The sequence below is a fragment of the Schistocerca gregaria genome, chromosome 5 (genome assembly GCF_023897955.1).
Source record: "Schistocerca gregaria isolate iqSchGreg1 chromosome 5, iqSchGreg1.2, whole genome shotgun sequence".
Lineage (NCBI taxonomy): Eukaryota > Metazoa > Arthropoda > Insecta > Orthoptera > Acrididae > Schistocerca > Schistocerca gregaria.
The window spans coordinates 415,657,257-415,676,759 of record NC_064924.1 but is presented as its reverse complement, the minus strand read 5'-3'; the positions used below and the strand labels follow the sequence as shown (position 1 = coordinate 415,676,759).

Here is a 19,503-nt window from a genome sequence, read left to right as displayed (position 1 = left end):
AGTGTAATTTGAATTTTACGCATGTTCAAGTGTGATGAAAGCCACTGCAGAAAAATAGCACCTCTTGCCAAACTGGAATCGAACCTCCAGATTTTGGAACTGGAATCTGACACACCTGTTAGCACAATGCCACCCTTATACCCTGGAACTGAAGATCGGCATATTTCATTCGTATACACTTGAGCCTCAACAATTCAGGTTATTTCGCCAACGTTGCTTCGCGTATCACGTTATCTCTAGGCGAAAACTCGTCGATCGCCACCAAACACTAACCCGCGCCGCCTCAGAACAAAACACGACTCTCTTAGAAACTTTTGTGTGATATAAAATTATGATGCCGTGCTGCTCAAGGACTTACTTTCATAGGGGCCACTTCACGAATAGTAACATTCAACATTCTTCGCTGCGGAATGTGTGGGATAACTTGACATAAGCCTGCTGCCTTGACCCCTGTTAATTCGGTTAGAGTTTGACAAGTCGTACAGTAGCACTTCACGTGGATATATGCGAGATCTTCACAAATACAAAAATTATATTGCTTTGTTTCTAATGTGAACACTCGGCTGTCAAGAATAGTAGTTAAATTTTCCAGTTTTTAGGCTGCAGGGTGGTGGTAGTGAATACATGGTCAGTGTGTTTAAAACACGCGACCTCAATAGATTTATCCCTATTGTACAGTACTTGTTTTTGTCTAATCACTTGTTCTCACAAAGATGGCACTTCATGATGTAAAAAGCTAATGGTAAATTTGTCTTCGAGCAGGTGCCACAATCCTACAATATTTCCAATACATGTATTTCCTCGACTGTAATTACTGTTTGTTTACCGCTATTTACAAAGTTCGTCAACACGCAATGGTCAAGTGGTACTTGCCGTGCACGATGACAGGTCATAAAGCTGTCCAACCGTCAGCATCTGACGGACGAACATAAAACTTACGACAAGTAGTCTTGCGTAAAATCGGTATGGAAACAATGTAAAAGCAGTGAAACGAAAACACTGACTACAGTTGACTCACATTTCTACCATTTTCCACTTGACTACTTCTTGTACGTTTATTTGCCTGCCGCATGCTGGTGTGGCCGTGGTGTTCTAGCGGTGGAGCACTAGACTCCGTCAGTTGACATCCCAGGGTCAACTTTGGAAAGGGGCCGGACTTTTCCTCGTTATGGTCTCTGTAGTATGCCCTCAGGTCCACTTTTCCTGCTATCAGACGAGTACCAGAGATCTTTCCCAGGGGCAAAAGGCGGTCGCGGCGATGAGCCCGCCACCCGTTCTTAGTGCGGCAGCGAAGAAAGGGTGCACTACGGTCAGGCCAGCAGTCGATCACGGGCCTGCTTCACAGATTTAACTTTACATACACCGGTGGCCTGTCCTCATATAAAAGTACCACAGACAAAGGCAGCATAGCCAAAATATGCTAACAGTGGAGAAAATATGTTGATGTTGTTGTGGTCTTCAGTCCTGAGACTGGTTTGATGCAGCTCTCCATGCTACTCTATCCTGTGCAAGCTTCTTCATCTCCCAGTACCTACTGCAACCTACATCCTTCTGAATCTGCGTAGTGTAGTCATCTCTTGGTCTCCCACTACGATTTTTACCCTCCACGCTGCCCTCCAATACTAAATTGGTGATACCTTGATGCCTCAGAACATGTCCTACCAACCGATTCCTTCTTCTGGTCAAGTTGTGCCACAAACTTCTCTTTTCCCCAATCCTATTCAATACTGCCTCATTAGTTATGTGATCTACCCATCTAATCTTCAGCATTCTTCTGTAGCACCACATTTCGAAAGCTTCTATTCTCTTCTTGTCCAAACTATTTATCGTCCATGTTTCACTTCCATACATGGCTACACTCCAAACAAATACTTTCAGAAACGACTTCCTGACACTTAAATCTATATTCGATGTTAACAAATTTCTCTTCTTCAGAAACGCTTTCCTTGCCATTGCCAGTCTACATTTTATATCCTCTCTACTTCGACCATCATCAGTTATTTTGCTCCCCAAATAGCAAAATTCCTTTACTACTTTAAGTGTCTCACTTCCTAATTTAATTCCTCTCAACATCACCCGACTTAATTCGACTATATTCCATTATCCTAGTTTAGCTTTTTGATGTTCATCTTATACCCTCATTTCAAGACACTGTCCATTCCTTTCAACTGCTCTTCCAAGTCCTTTGCTGTCTCTGACAGAATTATGATGTCATCGGCGAACCTCAAAGTTTTTATTTCTTCTCCATGGATTTTAATACCTACTCCGAACTTTTCTTTTGTTTCCTTCACTGCTTGCTCAATACACAGATTGAATAACATCGGGGAGAGGCTACAACCCTGTCTCACTCCCTTCCCAACCACTTCTTCCCTTTCATGCCCCTCGACTCTTATAACTGCTATCTGGTTTCTGTACAAATTTAAATAGCCTTTCGCTCCCTCTATTTTACCCCTGCCACCTTCAGAATTTGAAAGAGAGCATTCCAGTCAACATTGTCAATAGCTTTCTCTAAGTCTACAAATGCTAGAAACGTAGGTTTGCCCTTCCTTAATCTAGCTTCTAAGATAAGTCGTAGGGTCAGTATTGCCTCACGTGTTCCAACATTTCTACGGAATCCAAACTGATCTTCCCCAAGGTCGGATTCTACTAGTTTTTCCATTCGTCTGTAAAGAATTCGCGTTAGTATTTTCCAGCTGTGACACATTAAGCTGATAGTTCGGTAATTTTCACATCTGTCAACACCTGCTTTCTTTGGGATTGGAATTATTATATTCTTCTTGAAGTCTGAGGGTATTTCGCCTGTCTCATACACCTTGCTCACCAGATGGTAGAGTTTTGTCAGGACTGGCTCTCCCAAGGCCGTCAGTAGTTCGAATGGAATGTTGTCTACTCCGGGGGCCTTGTTTCGACTCAGGTCTTTCAGTGCCCGGTCAAAGTCTTCACGCAGTATCTTATCTCCCATTTCGTCTTCATCCTCTTCCATTTCCATAATATTGTCCTGAAGTACATCGCCCTTGTATAGACCCTCAATGTATTCCTTCCACCTTTCTGCTTTCCCTTCTTTCCTTAGAACTGGGTTTCCATCAAAGCTGTGGATATTCATGCAAGTGGTTCTCCTTTCTCCAAAGGTCTCTTTAATTTTCCTGTAGGCATTATCTATCTTACCCCTAGTAAGATAAGCCTATCCTTACATTTGTCCTCTAGCCATCCCTGCTTAGCCATTTTGCACTTCCTGTCGATTTCGTATTTGAGACTACTTTATTCCTTTTTGCCTGCTTCATTTACTGCATTTTTATATTTTCTCCTTTCATCAATTAAATTCAATATTTCTTCTGTTACCCAAGGATTTCTACTAGCCCTCGTCTTTTTACCTACTTGATCCTCTGCTGCCTTCACTACTTCATCCCTCAAAGCTACCCATTCTTCTTCTACTGTATTTCTTTCCTCCATTCCTGTCAATTTTTCCCTTATGCTCTCCATGAAACTCTGTACAACCTCTGGTTCTTTCAACTTATTCAGGTCCCATCTCCTTAAATTTCCACGTTTTTGCAGTTTCTTCAGTTTTAATCTACGGAGAAAATATATATAGATATATAAAATTTGTGTGTGTTTAATCTAGCTTATTATTGTTGTTTGCATAGCAGTTAAGTCGTCGCGGGATGCGCTGCCTTTGCCCAGGAACTGATGGTTTGGGCAGTACGTGTGTCGTGTTTGTCATTGCAGAGCGTGCTCTTTGGTAGAATACGTGACTTGAGTTTCGCGATGACCGTAGTGTGAAACGAGAGAGAGGCTTACGGCCCAGTGAGCAGCGAAGCAGAGGAGCAGAGGAAAGTGGCGGATGCGCTCTAGCTTTCTCTCAACAGCCGTGGGCGCTCATGCCGTACCTACAAACACAGGGATAGATTGCTTGCTGCAGCGCGCGATACGTCTGTAAATATAATTCTGAGTCTGCTCAACTCCGTCCTCTGCTTGCAAACGGGCGAAGACCGATGCGGTTTGAAGGCACAGTTTTTAGCCGCACTTCACTTCGCGCAGTTCTCTCTCCAGTTTGTAGGGTTATACAGATATCGTGGTGGTCTTATCTGCTGTCGTAACCACGAACCTTGAAGCTGCGTCACATGTTTAATATCGCCTTATCGATCTGTGCACGGCATGAAGAACCGGTACCGCACGAGATATTTAGGGTTAGGCTGACAAGATATCAAAGAGAAAAAACCGGGACACTTGTGTTTATACCTAACTTCATTACTACATTCACTCCTACCTTTGTCAGTTACCGTCATATTTTGAAAGCGCCAATAGTTCTACATCGATGCAGCACTCAAAAACACCGTAGCAAGAACGTGTCTTTGTCGGTCGGAAAGGGAAATATACCTACATTACACATGAATAAAATTATTTCCTTCAGAACTAAAAAAGACTTATACATACTTCTTTATTTTAATTCCTTGGATGCATTTTCTGCAATGTTGTTTCACTCACTAGGTACTTAGGTACAATTTAACTGTAAACCGTAAAAATTATGTAGGCCTAATATTGCTAATCAGTAATCAAATACAAATTGTACATTTCATACTAAACTTTAAAGTTTCGTTTGATAGTAGCCCTCTAGGACAAGCGTCCATACATGCCAAACAGTATCCAATGAGCACTGCGAACACACGCCACAGCTTTCACTTTCGTCACAAAATTAAACTTTCAGATAGCTGAAGTGCCGTTAGGAGAAATGTTTTAAGTGAAGCTGATTTATAGCTTCTTCGGTTTGGTTTTTACTTGTCTTGAGGGCTGTAAAGTGGAAGGTGGTCAAGTTAGATGCGGGAGTGGGTAATACCTGTTTTTCTTTTCAACACCTCTCACTCTAGGGTGCATGACCAGCAAACCAAATTCGGTAGGCCTATATACTGTGAAAATATGTTTCTATAACGTTCTACTTCTAGGAAACTTGCTTTACACACATAGTTAATTAAACGAGAAATATGATTGCACGCATTTTGCTTCTGGATTAAAAACCGGGACAATTTTGTGTCCCGAATGATTGGTCGGAATAGAATATTTTATCAGCCAACAAGTCCCTTCCTGTATTCATAGCCTCATTGCAGTTGACACCTATTGCTGTCAGACCAACGACGTAATTTCGGGAGAGAAAGCAAGCGTGCCACACAGAAAGGGATGTGGTACACTGCTGGCGCGCACTCTGTTATGGGAACTTTCTTGCACTTCGGTCCGGGGCTGCTGGCGAAATGTGGGGTCCTCCACAATGTTTTGTTTGCACAATCCTTAGTTGAACCCAACAAGGCTTCTCGCCCATATGACTGTGCTACCGGTGCGAACATACATGTGATACCTCACCGCAGAACAAACTGGTGCCTTCTTTCTTGTCGAGGTTAAAGTCGTCTCAAGAAAACATTTATTCTGAAAATTCAGTTTACTTTCTTTGGTTGTTACTTTCACCATGAGCGACTTCCAACCGATATCAGGCTGAATTATCCTGTGTGTGTAGTATATCCGCATTTATTATACGAGATCTGTTAAAGAAAGAAATCCGGAACATTTGTAATTTCGCACTAATGATATGTTGGAGCCAGATGCGATTGGCATCTTTGCAAACGCCTGTGTCTAATGTGTAACTACGGAAAGTTCTATTCTAGGTCTGTTATTGTTTAATGCTGTATTGAGCAGAACGTTGCGACACACAGCTTGCGAATATCGAGATTATTAGTTAAAGGAGCAACGCGTCTGCATTAAATTTTGCGTGAAACGCAAGAAAATCGTGAAAACTGCTACAGACACAGCAAACAATGCAGGAAGCATACGGTGATGAGTGCTGAAGCCGTACTCGTTACGTATGGTTCACACGGTTTAAAAACGGCCGTCCGGAAGTTAAAGGTGACCCTCATTCAGGACGCCCTTAGACGTCTGCCGACGACGCTTGTGTTAGGAATGTCAACGAAATTATGCGTGCCAATCGAAGACTGACTGTCAGAGATTGCAGAAAAATGTAACATTTCAGTTGGATTATGTCATGATACTGTGGCACAGTGCACTATGTGATCAAAAGTATCCGGACACCTGGCTGAAAATGACTTAAAAGTTCGTGGCGCCCTCTATAGGTAATGCTGAAATTCAGTATGGTGTTGGCCCACCCCTAACATTTATAACAGCTTCCACTCTCGCAGGCATACGTTCAATCATGTGCTGGAAGGTTTCTTCACGGAGTGCTGCACTGAGGAGAGGTATCAGTGTCGGTAGTTGAGGCGTTCCAAAACATCCCAAAGGTGTTCTATAGGATTTAGGTCAGGACTCTGTGCAGGCCAGTCCATTACAGGGATGTTACTGTCGTGTAACCACTCCGCCACAGACAGTGCATTATGAACAGGTGCTCGATCGTGTTGCTCTTCAACAGTGGGAAGCAAGAAGGTGCTTAAACCATCAACGTAGGTCGGTGCTGTGATAGTGCCACGCAAAACAAGGGGTGCAAACCCGTTCCATGAAAAACACAACCACACGACGACACCACCGCCTCTGAATTTCACTGTTGACACAACAACAACTTAACAAGTTGGCAGATAACGTTCAGTAGCCATTCAGTATACCCAGACCCTGCCGTCGGATCGCCACATTGTGTACCGTGATTCGTCTCTCCACACAACGTTTTCCCACTGTTCAATCGTTCAATGTTTACGCTCCTTACACCAAGCGAGGCGTCCTTTGCCAATTACTGCGTGATGTGTGGCTTACGAGCAGCCGCTCGACCATGAAATCAACGTTTTCGCACCTCCGGCCTAACTGTCTCAGTACTTGCAGTAGATCCTGATGCAGTTTGGAATCCTGTGTGATGGCGTTTATAGATGTCTGCATATTACACATTATGACCCTCTTCAACTGTCGGCAGTCTCTGTCAGTCAACAGACGAGGTCGGCCTTACGCTTTTATGCTGTACGTGTCCCTTCACGTTTCCACTTCACTACAGTGGATCTAGAGGTGTTTGTGTGGAAATGTCACGTACAGACGTATAACACAAGTGACACCGAATCACATGACCACGTTCGAAGTCCAAGAGTTCTTCGGAGCCCCCCCCCCCCCCCCCTTTCTGCTCTCTCACGATGTCTAATGACTACAGAGGTCGCTGGTATGGGAGTACCTGTCAGTAGGTGGCAGCGCATATGCACCTGATATGAAAAACGTAATTTTTTGGGGGTGTCCGGATACTTGAGATCATTTAGTGTATCTTGGAATGCATCGTGTTGCCGCAAAGTTCGTCCAACGACGTCAAAGCCATGTTGATAGTTTTGACTTTGAAGGATTACTTCATCACGAATTCGCACCACAGGGATAACCTGTTAATCCATGGTACTATCGGAACGTGTTGCGACACCTGCTAGAAAATGTGAAATGGAAACGGCCTGAAATCTGGCGAGATAGTTCATGGCTCTTGCTTCAAGATAACACACCAGCACATTCATCCTTGGTGGTGCGTGACTATTGCATAAAAAACGAAATCGCTGTGCTGCCTCATCCTCCGTACTCTTCAAAACCTGAACCCTGCGGACATTTTTTATTTCAAAAGTTGAAAACACCATTGAAAGTTCGAAGATATGAAAGGATAGACGAGATAAAAGAAAATTCACAGACGGCTCTTTATGCGATCCAGCAAGAGGCGTACCAAGACTGCTTCCAGGAGTGGAAACGACATTGGGAACGGTGTATCAATTGTGGAGGAGAGTAGTTCGAAGGAGAGCATGCACAATAAATAAAACGTATGCGAAGAATAATTTTGTGGGCAGAGTTCCGGAATTTTTTGAACGTACCTCGTACGTTCCATGGATCATGCGAACGATACTTCTATCGAAATGATGTGGAACGAGTCAGTTTACAAGGTTTGTCTACATGATAAGTGTTGCAATTGATGAACACATTTTTAAACTTATTCATGCAACTACACTTTTTTTCTTACAGGCTACCATATTTTAAATAGAAGTTCGTCTATGGAACGAGAGTTGTGCGGGATGATTTTAGTTTTTAGTTTTAAAACTAGTCTTCTTACCTTTCAGGTTCGTCATGGCAGGTAGCAAAGCAATATATGTTAAAAATGAAATGGTCCGTGATGTACAACTACGCTTGCATACATAGCAGAGATTTCGGTATAATCATCTGTATTTCTGTAATAGACTGCAAGGTAATAAACTTTAGTTTCAGATGCGTTCGCGATTTGACAGCACGCATGAAACAGACTTGTGATAGGTTTTAAGTAAAACTGTAGTCACACTGAATGTGCATTTGAAGACGATATGCCCTTGTCTCCCTCTGACCTTTCAACTAGCGTATACTACCAGTTACAGAGGAACAAACCTTTTTAATCGGACTCTGAACCACTGTGCAGCTCGGCGTTTTTCATATTAAGTCATTGCCAAATGTGAGAAAAGGGGGGGGGGGGGGAGACACACATTTCACATCAACTAAAAGAAATGCGCCAATGCGAGACTTTGGTGGCGAGATTTTCCGGATTCCGCGGCACAACGGACCTTGGTTGGATAAAAGAAGCAAAAACTTTTCCACGAAGACCTCGAAATTCCTCCAGATCATCGTTTCGTCTGCGATCGATGTACAAGAAATATGCTGTCATCGGATTGGTGAACCATAGACTCAAACAACAATTTAAATGAGTTACAGCGAGAGTGGAAAGTCATGAGAAAGAACAGGCCCACCTTCATCTAAAATTATGGGGAGAAATAGAGAGGCTGACGCTGATCCGAAAAGTATCGCTGCTGTTGCAACTACGTAGTCTTCGCGCGTCACTCAAGAAGCCTCAGAAGAGACGGGCAAGGTTATCCGAGGAAACGGTAGCAAGGCAACTTGTACCGTAACGATCGACAAGACCTTAAGAATCCTTGTTATTGGTAGTTTTTGTTTGCGCGTTTATTTCTGAGCGTTTGTCACTGGGAGGGGGACTGCCCGTCTGTCAGATTTGAACGTGAGGCTGCCGAAAGCAGCTCGGGGACCGCTTCGCTCCGCACTCCGGTCGATAACACGTGGACGGCGCGGGCAGTGCACCCGGGTCACCACGGGCCGCAGTGCTGCTACCTCCGTATCCTCTGCTGCTGGTTGCCTGCTTGAGAGATTCGCTGGAGCAACGCTCAGCTTTTATCATGCTGGCGACTTGGCTGAAAAAACTCGTAAATTCCCAGGAAAATGGAATTTACTGGAAATTTCGGAGAAAACTCAGGAATTCTGAAAGGGACTATACGGTGAGTAGAACTGTAAGTTGTCGGAAGGGAATGCACAGAAAAATAAATTTTAATAGAAGGGTTATGTTTTCATACGTAGCAGTTTCCAAATTTGTCAACTAAATGTGAGAGAACAAAGTAACACCAAAACGTTCTCGTAAACAGGAAGGATTGCTAGAAAATTACAATCTATGTTCAGCGTAGGATACTTACCCAAATGGATAGGCTTGCCTTCTGACCGTCTGTAGTTAACATGGCAGCCAGGTAAAGACATCTATTCACAGCCTGGCTGTACGTTTATCCCCAACAAATCCGCCACGGTTTTGTGTCGAGAGGTACGTCGAGAAAACTAAAGGAAGTTGAATAAGGGAAGACAGAAAGGGATATATATATATATATATATATATATATATATATATATATATATATATATATATATATATATATATATATTATGGCGGACTGACTACCTTAATGCAGACAGAAATGGCTGGCAGGAGTAGCGTTCCTTTCATGTACATGTACGGTCTATAGTTCTGTGTTCACAATAAATTGCAATGCTGAGTGAAGTACTGATATTGATGAATGCACATTTCAATTTTTTATCGTAAGTTTTAATGGTGTCCAAGTTCAAATTTGTTGCTATTTCAGTTATTAGGTCTGTTCTAGTACACTTCAAATTAACTTCTCAAATTCGTGGACGGATAGTTTCCAGATGCAGTACCGGGTGTTTCAAAATAAATATGTTTTTGGGCTTTGTAATATATGTTATGTTTAACTTACAATTATAAATAATACATTAATTGAAAGAACAACTCAGTTTTACTTAAGTGTTCATTATGAGTATCACTCGCCACGCAGCACAAACAGTCGATAGGCGAGTTCTTCCCAGATCTTGATCACTATGTCTGCCGGAGCTGTTGTAACAGTTGCTTCAGTTCTGTTCTTAACTCGGGTAGGTCTGCTGGTTGCGGAGGCACATCCCTATCATCCTGTATGAACCACTAAAGGTAAAAAATCGCATGGCGTCTGATTGACTGAACATGGAGGCCATGCGAAACAAGCTGTCATCAGACTCCTTGCAGCCAATCCACCGGTCGGATGCAACGTCGTTTAACCCATCGCGTATTGAGTTTTGCCGTGAGGCAGCGCACCATCTTTCTGCCAAATAGTGCTGTGGTTCAGCTTCTTCCAGTTGAAGAAGAGCCATAGTTCTGGCGCATAAAGATAAGTTACAGTTGCTTTATCGAAAAAGACACCTAAACTTTCCGCCGGAATATATCACTAAGGTCATCCTATTTAGGGAGTCTTTGAAGTTGTACCATCTCGTGGGGATTTGCTGACACCAGATGCGCACATTGTTTTTTCAGCTTTCCATTTATGTTACATGTCGATTCATCTCTGAAGACGACACGATCCAGAAAAATCTTCAGCGGCATGCAGCATTTCGTTTGCAAAGTCGGCACGTAAAACTTAGTCCGCTTTAGAGCTTGTAGCAAATGCATACGACGTCGTAAGCGAATCATTAAGTCTCCATACAGACGTTACTGGAACTGCTAATTCACGACTAGCCTTCCGGAACTGATTCTTTGGGGCTACGTATGAAAGACTCTAATGGCGTTCAGCACCTTCATCAGTCACTCTTGGTCGTCTCGAACTCTTCCATCTGCAAAGACTAATATGAAGTCGTAAGTTAGTTTCATTTGTATCACCATAAAATATCTTAATTCTACACTAGATATTGTTGACACATAGTGTCCACTGGATGTACCACTACTTTCTTCCACGCGATATAGTACTAGTTCACTCGGCACAATAGGTCATGACAGTAGAAACTAGCAATAGCTACTACATTTTGTTAATTCATCTAAGTATAAATTTGTCTTCTATCAAAAGGATTTTACAGTCAATTGCGTGCGAGTGCCGTCGATACCGGTAATCAAAATGAATTTTAGATGTAAACATAGTTTATCTTTCTAATTGAAACCGATGGGGAGTTCTTAAATGAAAATTTCGTGATACAATAGGAATTACACCTTAAGAAAGCGTATCATAACAAGAAATGCATAAGCAGTGAAAGCCAAATAGTTTCTTTGTTAGTCTTTTTTCACACAGCAAGCTAATTCAGCCTTAGATAAGATTTTTTACACTAGCGCATGTAACTAAGTAAAGCTTACGCAAATAAGGAACTGTGAATTTATAATTATTTTGGAACGAGATTAACATTAAAATAGTATTGACCAGAGGATATGACGAGAAGTACGGTCACGATTCACTTGCTGGTGGCTTAAGCGGGCCAGTATACTGATAATTGATTACGTAAGCAAGGCTTAATCTACTAGCCCCATTCTGAGAACCGTGGCAAAGCGCATTGCGGTGGTCAGGCGCTACGATCACTCACTCACTCCCTCTCCCCCTCTTCCGTCGTCGCCAACGTGTTTTACATCTCTCTTCTCCGCTTCCCACCCAGCTAACGTAGAGTAGATGAGCAACTTTAACAACGAAACTTGCGAAAAATTCACATCCGTGAAAAGTTCAATCGAGTCTGGCCGGGTAGAATAGCCAAAATTCATGCTAATGACGTTTGTCCGCCGAAATATGGGCCATCTTTGACGATACAACCCTGCTATACTCGGGCGAGTATTTCAAGGGAGAAATAGCTTCTTAATTTTCACGTTAATTTCTGTAGCAGCTAGAACCAGGCAGGCAAACATCTACGTAGATTTTTTTTGTAAATATTGCACCAAATGCAATAGCGGAGGGGAAGACTCAACGAAATGCGAAAAACAGATTGAAAACTTTGTAATACGCAGAGCAAAATCTTGAAAATAAACGAAGAGGGAAACGAAATGATTCCGAAACAACGAGTGAGAGTAGTCTTGTGGGAATTTTTTGATGTGAGAGGAGTGTGAAAATAGGACCCCCCCCCCCCCCCCCCCTCTCTATTGTCTACGAAATTTTGAGGAAGCCAACGTGCAGAAGTTAGTGTGTAAATACTCTTTACAAGTACAATCCTTTAGAGACAACTCGCTTCAGTTGTATGGAATTGTTAGACACAAAAATTAAAGCAAACGAAAAGAAGCTACGGTTGCATACCAAAACTTGTGTAGTCCTAGCAGTTAGAGTATGATTACAGAGTGCTGTTGCTATTATGTTTACGAGCAGTTTTGGGAACAGAAGGCATATGCTTTTTTCTTCCTAATGTCGTTGCACGGTAACCAGTAAAATTTTTGAAACGGTTCACGTGCGTTGCATTTCACGCATTATTCTCCAGTTTTCAACATTTTTTTTTTTCATCAATAGCGGCAGGTTACTCGGTGGAGAAGCTGCAACATGGTATTTGACGTTGACGCGGGTTGGACCATGGAGACTGGGTTCAGTTACGTTGCCTGTGGCAAATATTCCCTAGCGAGTAATAGGCCTACTGATGATAGGAAACAGGAAAAAATCCATTATTCATTTTCCTTTCTTAATTTTGTTCTAAACGATTCCGCTAATCGTCCGATCCGATAAACGGGAACTTACGCTGTCCAAGGTAGATGCGCTTAGGCTTTGGTTGCTGATGAGCTTTTCAAATTTCTATGAAATCGCACAGGTAAAATTATCTGCGTGCAAGTTACTCTGGCGGTGTCTCACAATCACAACGGTCCAATTGGGCCGTTCGACGTGGGCAGTTAGCTGCGTGTAAGCAAATGAAGGTACTACAGTTCTATTAAAATTACCTCATAGCTGACGCTGGAACTGGGTGCCTACAGTCAAGAGCGCTCAGTCATGCTCGAACCGTTCGCCGTAGCCAGACTGCCACAACAATCGTTCAGGTCACTTCCACTGCCTTGTCCGGCTTTCTTTCTTGATTTGTTCGTATCCTGGATGCTGGGTCTGGCCCTTTCATTTCGTATTTCATCACACACACACACACACACACACACACACACACACACACACACACACATTACCGGGCATTTCCTCACAAGACGCGATTCAGCGTCACATTGCTGTTAACAGTAATCACACAGATCTGCTTACACTGGATTGAAAAGCTTCCCACGACATTGCGTGAAGCCGAATTTTTGAAGGTTACAATCAGTTCATCGTACAGTGACTGGATGACCACAGTTACATTTATAACTACTGAACCCAATGTTGTGGCATAATGTAATGAATGGTTAGCATTTAAACCTCACTTGAAGGAGGTTCGAGGCTCGAGTCACGTTAAGTGTAGCGCAACTTTTTTAATTTCTAAGTATAATCAAAAGTGTTCATTGTTATTCTGTTAATTGGCTTAAATATAATTTTTTCTGATAGTTTTCTGCGTCAATTTCATCGTTGCGTTGGCTTTCCTTTTGCTCTTATTTTTCTTTCTATTATTTTTCTGTTTCGAATCTGCCAGTGTCGCCTATAATTTGCAACCAAGTGCCAACGAGAATTGCCCATCGGTTGCTAACGCGTCAGTTCGTATATATAGTTTCAGGTAACCAATGATAGCGTGAAATTAAGTTTGCTTTTAGCGCTGAAACTAATTATTTTCTGTCTTGAATTTTCTCGTAGAGGTTAGCATTAATCGCTGTGAACAAAGCGATCGTGATTTTACTTATGCCGCACATTATTGACCGCCGCCTTCTCGGGTACATTGCATATAAGGAGGTTGTGGTTAGCTTAAGACACGAGTTTGAATTCAGAGCTACAACACACGTCGTCTGCTGCAGTTTAATCGCTGGTCACTTAAACCAGCTGTCGGCAGAGCATCTCGCATTTACAACATACCTTGCGGCGCCCACTTCCAACATTGCTCCGCGTTACGTATTAGAGCCCTAACAACCTTCGTGAAGTGGCCCGCTGTGGTCGTGTCATCTATAAGCGGTAGCCGGTAGCCGATGTGGCAACACTGTAGCGGCAAGTGACAGACGTAAACTGTTGTTGTTCAATAGTTCGATAGGTGTAGTGGTACCACAAGTCTCATTGGACTATTTGCTTCCAAATGAGGCAAACTAAGTTCTCCCCGTCGTGATACTTGTGGCCGTGACCAGCTTTTGAAGTGCGCGCGGTCCTTAATAAGGAAACTAGGAAGGAAAGATGGAAGAATGGATCAAGGACTAACCTTGTGGTCGCGTCGTTTCCGTGTAACTTCATGATGTAGAGAACAAGGAAGTGAGAAAACGCAAATGGGAAGGAAAGAAGCACGCCATTTTAAGAGAGTTAATCAAGTGTCCGCAGAACAGCAATGCAACATATGCTGTAGTGGGTTAATGCTTTTTGGTGGCATCTGTAGACTGCATCTAAACATGTTATTCTTCTTGCAAAACTATTCTCAATACTTCTAGAGTCCAGGAAGGAGGACTGTGGAGCACCCACAAATGCTCTGTAGTGTCTCAGGTATGCTCATGGTATTCTGATTGTGAGGTAGCTGGCCACTCAAAAGTGCTGAATTGTGTGCTGTTGGAGATTTTTGTCGTTGAAAAAAGCCCCTACGTGGTTGATAATTGTCATATATTATCTAATAATCATGTACTGATAACAGTTAAAGATTGTAAGCATCAAGGATGTCAGTTCATTTATAAGTGCATGCAGTTGTACCATATCACATACAGATACAAGTAGATTTGCGTGTCCTTATAATTATTAGGTATCTCGTAGTTCTGTATAAATCCTTCTCTCCAAACATACCCATTCGGCTTCACCTGACTGACTCAATTTTATAGGTGTACAATGTAGCATAACAGGTCTCAGATTTACATCAAATCAGATACATCTGTTATCACTTTGCTAGCTAACTAAATTTGTCCATGAAGATGACAAGACCACTGCAAACTCTCCCTCTTGGGATAAGCATCGAGCAGTAAACTTGTGGCTGTCGTGCTTGTGTTCACATCAGTTGCATTGAGTCTTTATGTGCAGTACTTCATGACATCACTCATCTTGTAGTTGCTCCAAGGGTCAGCTGTGATGAGATTGCGATTGTAATCATTAGTGCCCATAATGGCATATAAAGGTCTTCAGTGCACTTTGCAGCCTTAATGTGTTGTCAGCTGAACCTTTGGATTAAAGAGCATGAGGTTACTAATTGTTCTTACTGTCAGTAAACAAGAGTAAGGTGAACACTAGAAGTAACATGCCATCATTCTGGAGAGTTGACCTGCCTTCATTTTGGACCTTTCAATCAAATTGCATGTCAGCTGTCTCTTACCATCTCCAATACTCGTTGGCCTACTCTTAAACATAGTTATCTATATATTCATGATGCACGTGAATCATCTGTTGTAGACTTGTGCAGCATTGCTGTTGGAACTGCACAGTCAACTTTTGCTTGTGTATGTTTTTTCTGAACCTTGTTTATGGAAAGCATTGTAAATGATGTATTACTATAATGGACAACATATACATTTCCATCGTACTCTGCAAGCCATGTAATGGTGTGTGGCAGAGGGTACTCTCAGTACCACTATCTGATCCCTCCAACCCTGTTCCACTGGCGAATAGTGCTTGGGAAGAAGGATACTTGTTAAGCCTCTTTATTGGCTCTAATTTCTTGAATTTTCTCCTCGTGGTCAATATGCGAGACGTTTGGGGGGGGGGGGGGGCAGTAATATGTTGTCTGACTCCTCCTGAAAAGTACTGTCCCAAAATTTCAGTAATAACTCTCAGTGATGCATGTCATCTCTCTTGTAACGTCTGCCAGTGGAGTTTGTTTAGCATCTCTGTAATACTCTCTCGCCAGCTAAATGATCCCGTGATGAAACGCGCTGCTCTTCATTGAATATTCTCTATCTCCTCTATCAGCCCTACCTGATAGGAATCCCAGATAGACGAACAGTACTCAAGAATCGGGCAAACAAGCACCTCATAAATCACTTCTTTCGTGGATGAGTTACATTTACTTAAGATTCTTCTAATGAATCTGAGTCTTATGTCTGCTTTTCCCCACTGTCTGTTTTATATAGTCATTCCATTAAGGTCTCTCTGGATAGTTAAGCCTGAATATTTTATGCCAGACGTTGTCTCCAGCTGTTTGTCATCAATAGTGTAGCTGTCGAGTAGTGGATTTCTGTTCCTATGAATGCGAAATAGGTTATGTTTATTTACGTTCAGGGTCAACTGCCATAGTCTGCACCATTTATCAGTTCTGTGCAGGTCGTTGTGCAAATTCTTCTATCTTCTGGCATCGCTACTTTGTTATAATCAACTGCATCATCAGTGAATAGCCTTAAAGAGCATCCAACGCTTTCTACTAGATCATTTACGTATATTGTGAACAGCAATGAACTATCGCACTTCCCTATGGTAATCCGGATATTACGTTTACATCTGTCGATTTAGTTCCATTAAGAGGGACTTGTTGAGTTCTGTCAGCAAGAAAGTCTTGAATCCATTCACAGGTCTGCTCCGATACTCTGTAAGCTCGTATCTTTTTCATTAGACAGCAGTGTAGGACAGTGTCAAATGCCAGCAACTAGTGAGACATATGATCCTCTTTCAAAATAGAAAACTATTCTTCAAATTTGTCATTTTGCTCATTATCACTACCATTAGGAGGATTTTCAAGCAGAACTTTTCTACAATACAAAGCTACATAAGTGTAAGAATTTAGACTAATTTGTAAGACTGAGAAGTTAGCTGTTTTGACGGAAAGATATTTGTATTTTCTGAAGGTCTTAGTATCAAATAAAAGGTCTATGACCAAAGCAGGTTCTCTGAGGATTTCGTGTTTCTGATAACTTTATAATATATGAGATTTGAAAGAAAAGTTGAGTCACTGAAGAGCGATACATATTTGCTCTTTGTAAAGATAACTGTAGTAAAATATGTACAGCTATGGGTCATTTTACTCCATTGTTTGATGTAAAATTTTCCTCTGTTGCAGGCACACATGAAGTTTCCACCTGACTATCCATATTCACCACCCAGCATTCGTTTTCTTACAAAAGTATGGCATCCGAATGTGTATGAGGTGAGGAAATGATCTAGTATTCTGTATTATCAATAAAGCTACAGAGTGTAAATATTTTCTAAGATTGTTGGTATTTTGGAAAACACTGCTAAGAGAACAAATGAAAAGTAGGGGATACGTATAAGGAGATACTGCAAGATAGAAGGTAACCACAGGTGGATTTGAAATATTCAATTTATTTTAAGCCACCACTAATTTTCAACTGATGTGCAAATTTAATGACAGTACATGTGCATATAATAAATTTTAAGAAAAAATTCTTCGAGGTGATACATTTCTGCATAAAATACCTCCTCCCCCTTAAGCACACACACCTTATCAGTACGTGCCAATCTATTGATCACAGAATAACTAAATAAAGGAGGAAGTATAGTAAACTTTCTCACAAATTAAATCTGCGTGTCTTACTGAGAATTTAACTATGACCCTTCCTTTTTCTAGGAAACGCTGTAACTTAGCTTCCCAGGCATTCAGTTTTTTCCTAAATTTCTAAAGACAAATGGTTCACTTTCATAGTACAGCATTGATTTATTTCATCATCTTAGCTTTGCCAACAAATAGTCAGACCCTTCCCCATTTTTCTTCTTTTATTCAGTATCCATGCATTGAGAAATTGTACACTTCTGCCTATGTTAGTTATTTGTAATGTTCAAAGTAATTGAAGTCTGTATGTCTTTCATGCAAACATGGTTTTTCTTGTGTTGCAGAATGGTGATCTGTGTATTTCAATCTTGCATCCTCCAGTCCATGATCCTCAGAGTGGAGAACTTCCTTGTGAGATGTGGAATCCCACACAGAATGTCAGGTAACATATCTATTTCATGTAAAATTTGTTTATATATTTACATGTACTATGCGATTTATTTTAGTAGTTGTGTATTACCCTACTTCAGAGTGCCACATAAAAGTGAGTAGTTACACTATTTTGGACAAAAGAGGATAATCTCCCGTTTGCAATAACGGAGAACCATGGAATGAATCAGAAATGGGAAGGGGGAAAATATTTCGAACACTGATAACAGCTTTAAAATCTCCAAAGCTAAGGTATTCAGTGTTTTTCACAGTTTCTTAATTTGTTCTCTGGTCTTCATTTGCTTCTGTTACAGCAATTATTAAACTTTTCATATTAAATGATAACTAGTTTTACTTTAACTATATAACGGTTTAAATACTGAACAATAATTCTGTTAACAGGACCATCCTGCTGTCGGTAATTTCTCTACTGAATGAGCCCAACACATTCAGTCCTGCCAATGTTGATGCGTCAGTAATGTTCAGGCGCTGGAGAGATTCAAAAGGCAAAGACAAGGAGTACGAGAATATCATCAGGTATGTGTATAAATTTATTTTTATTCATCAATTAGTTATGTGATCCTAATAGTACCTTAAGGTTCTCTAACAACCAACCCGACATCCTTACAGACCGCCTTAATACAGATATCACTTTAATACATAAAATTAAAATTTGCATTCAAAAGGAGTTACAAATAATCCTAATCATAATAGTTTTGTTGGTGTTCACTTGAAACTTAGGGACTGAGAGGCCATGGTCGATGTATAAAATTTCCACCTAACTTTTCGTCTCCATCTGTGGGAGACATCTTCTGAGGTCTTCTGGCTACTGCCACTGAGGCTCCAGGTACTCTCGCAGTTATAGAGCGCATAGAAGACACCATCATTCATCACGTGATGCCGACGGTATGCCTATTGTTGGAAGGCCTCATCATTCTCGATTAAGAGTAATTGATTGTCATTCTGGTGGCACAACATCGACATCCATGTCTTGTCCAACTTTAAAACTTCCTCCTATTGTTTCTCTACACATGCGTGCATAATAATGGGATGTTCAAGCTAGAAAGCTTGTCTCATTAAATTTAATTTCGTAATTGTCGTCCCGAAAGGCATGCTCAGCTACGGCCGATTTTTCGATGTGTGCTAAGTAACAGTTTCTGTTATTTGTTTACACTTCTTTTCATTGTTCCAATATATGCTTGCTCACAACTGCATGGAATTTTGTATACCCAGATGTTGCTAGGGGATATCGGGCGTCTTTTCCAGTTTTTAAGTATTCCTTAATCTTCTTGGTGGGTCTGAAGATTGTTTCAATCCCATACTTGGCCAGAACTTTCCGATATGGTCCATGACCTTATTAATGAACAACAGAAAAAAAGTTTCCAGTAGGTGACCGTTGTTGCTCTGAACTTCTGGCTTCTTTTCTTCCTTGATGGAGGGCTCGATCAATTTCCTTGCTGGTACATCTGTTTTTCGTAAAGCCTGACCGTAAGTGATTCAGCTCCATCTTTTAAGTAAGCCAGCTTGCAGATTTTGTTGGCT

General features: G+C 41.5%; 1 protein-coding gene across 1 annotated transcript in view; it reads left to right on the top strand.

Moving 5' to 3' along the window:
* The window catches only part of LOC126272398 (ubiquitin-conjugating enzyme E2 R2), an 89,196-nt gene that overhangs the window by 50,450 nt on the left and 19,243 nt on the right, over nt 1–19,503 (top strand). Inside the window, exons 2-4 of the mRNA XM_049975221.1 lie at nt 17,083–17,169; nt 17,877–17,974; nt 18,364–18,498. Coding sequence (XP_049831178.1) covers nt 17,083–17,169; nt 17,877–17,974; nt 18,364–18,498 — 320 coding nt within the window. The remainder of the gene's footprint in view (nt 1–17,082; nt 17,170–17,876; nt 17,975–18,363; nt 18,499–19,503) is intronic.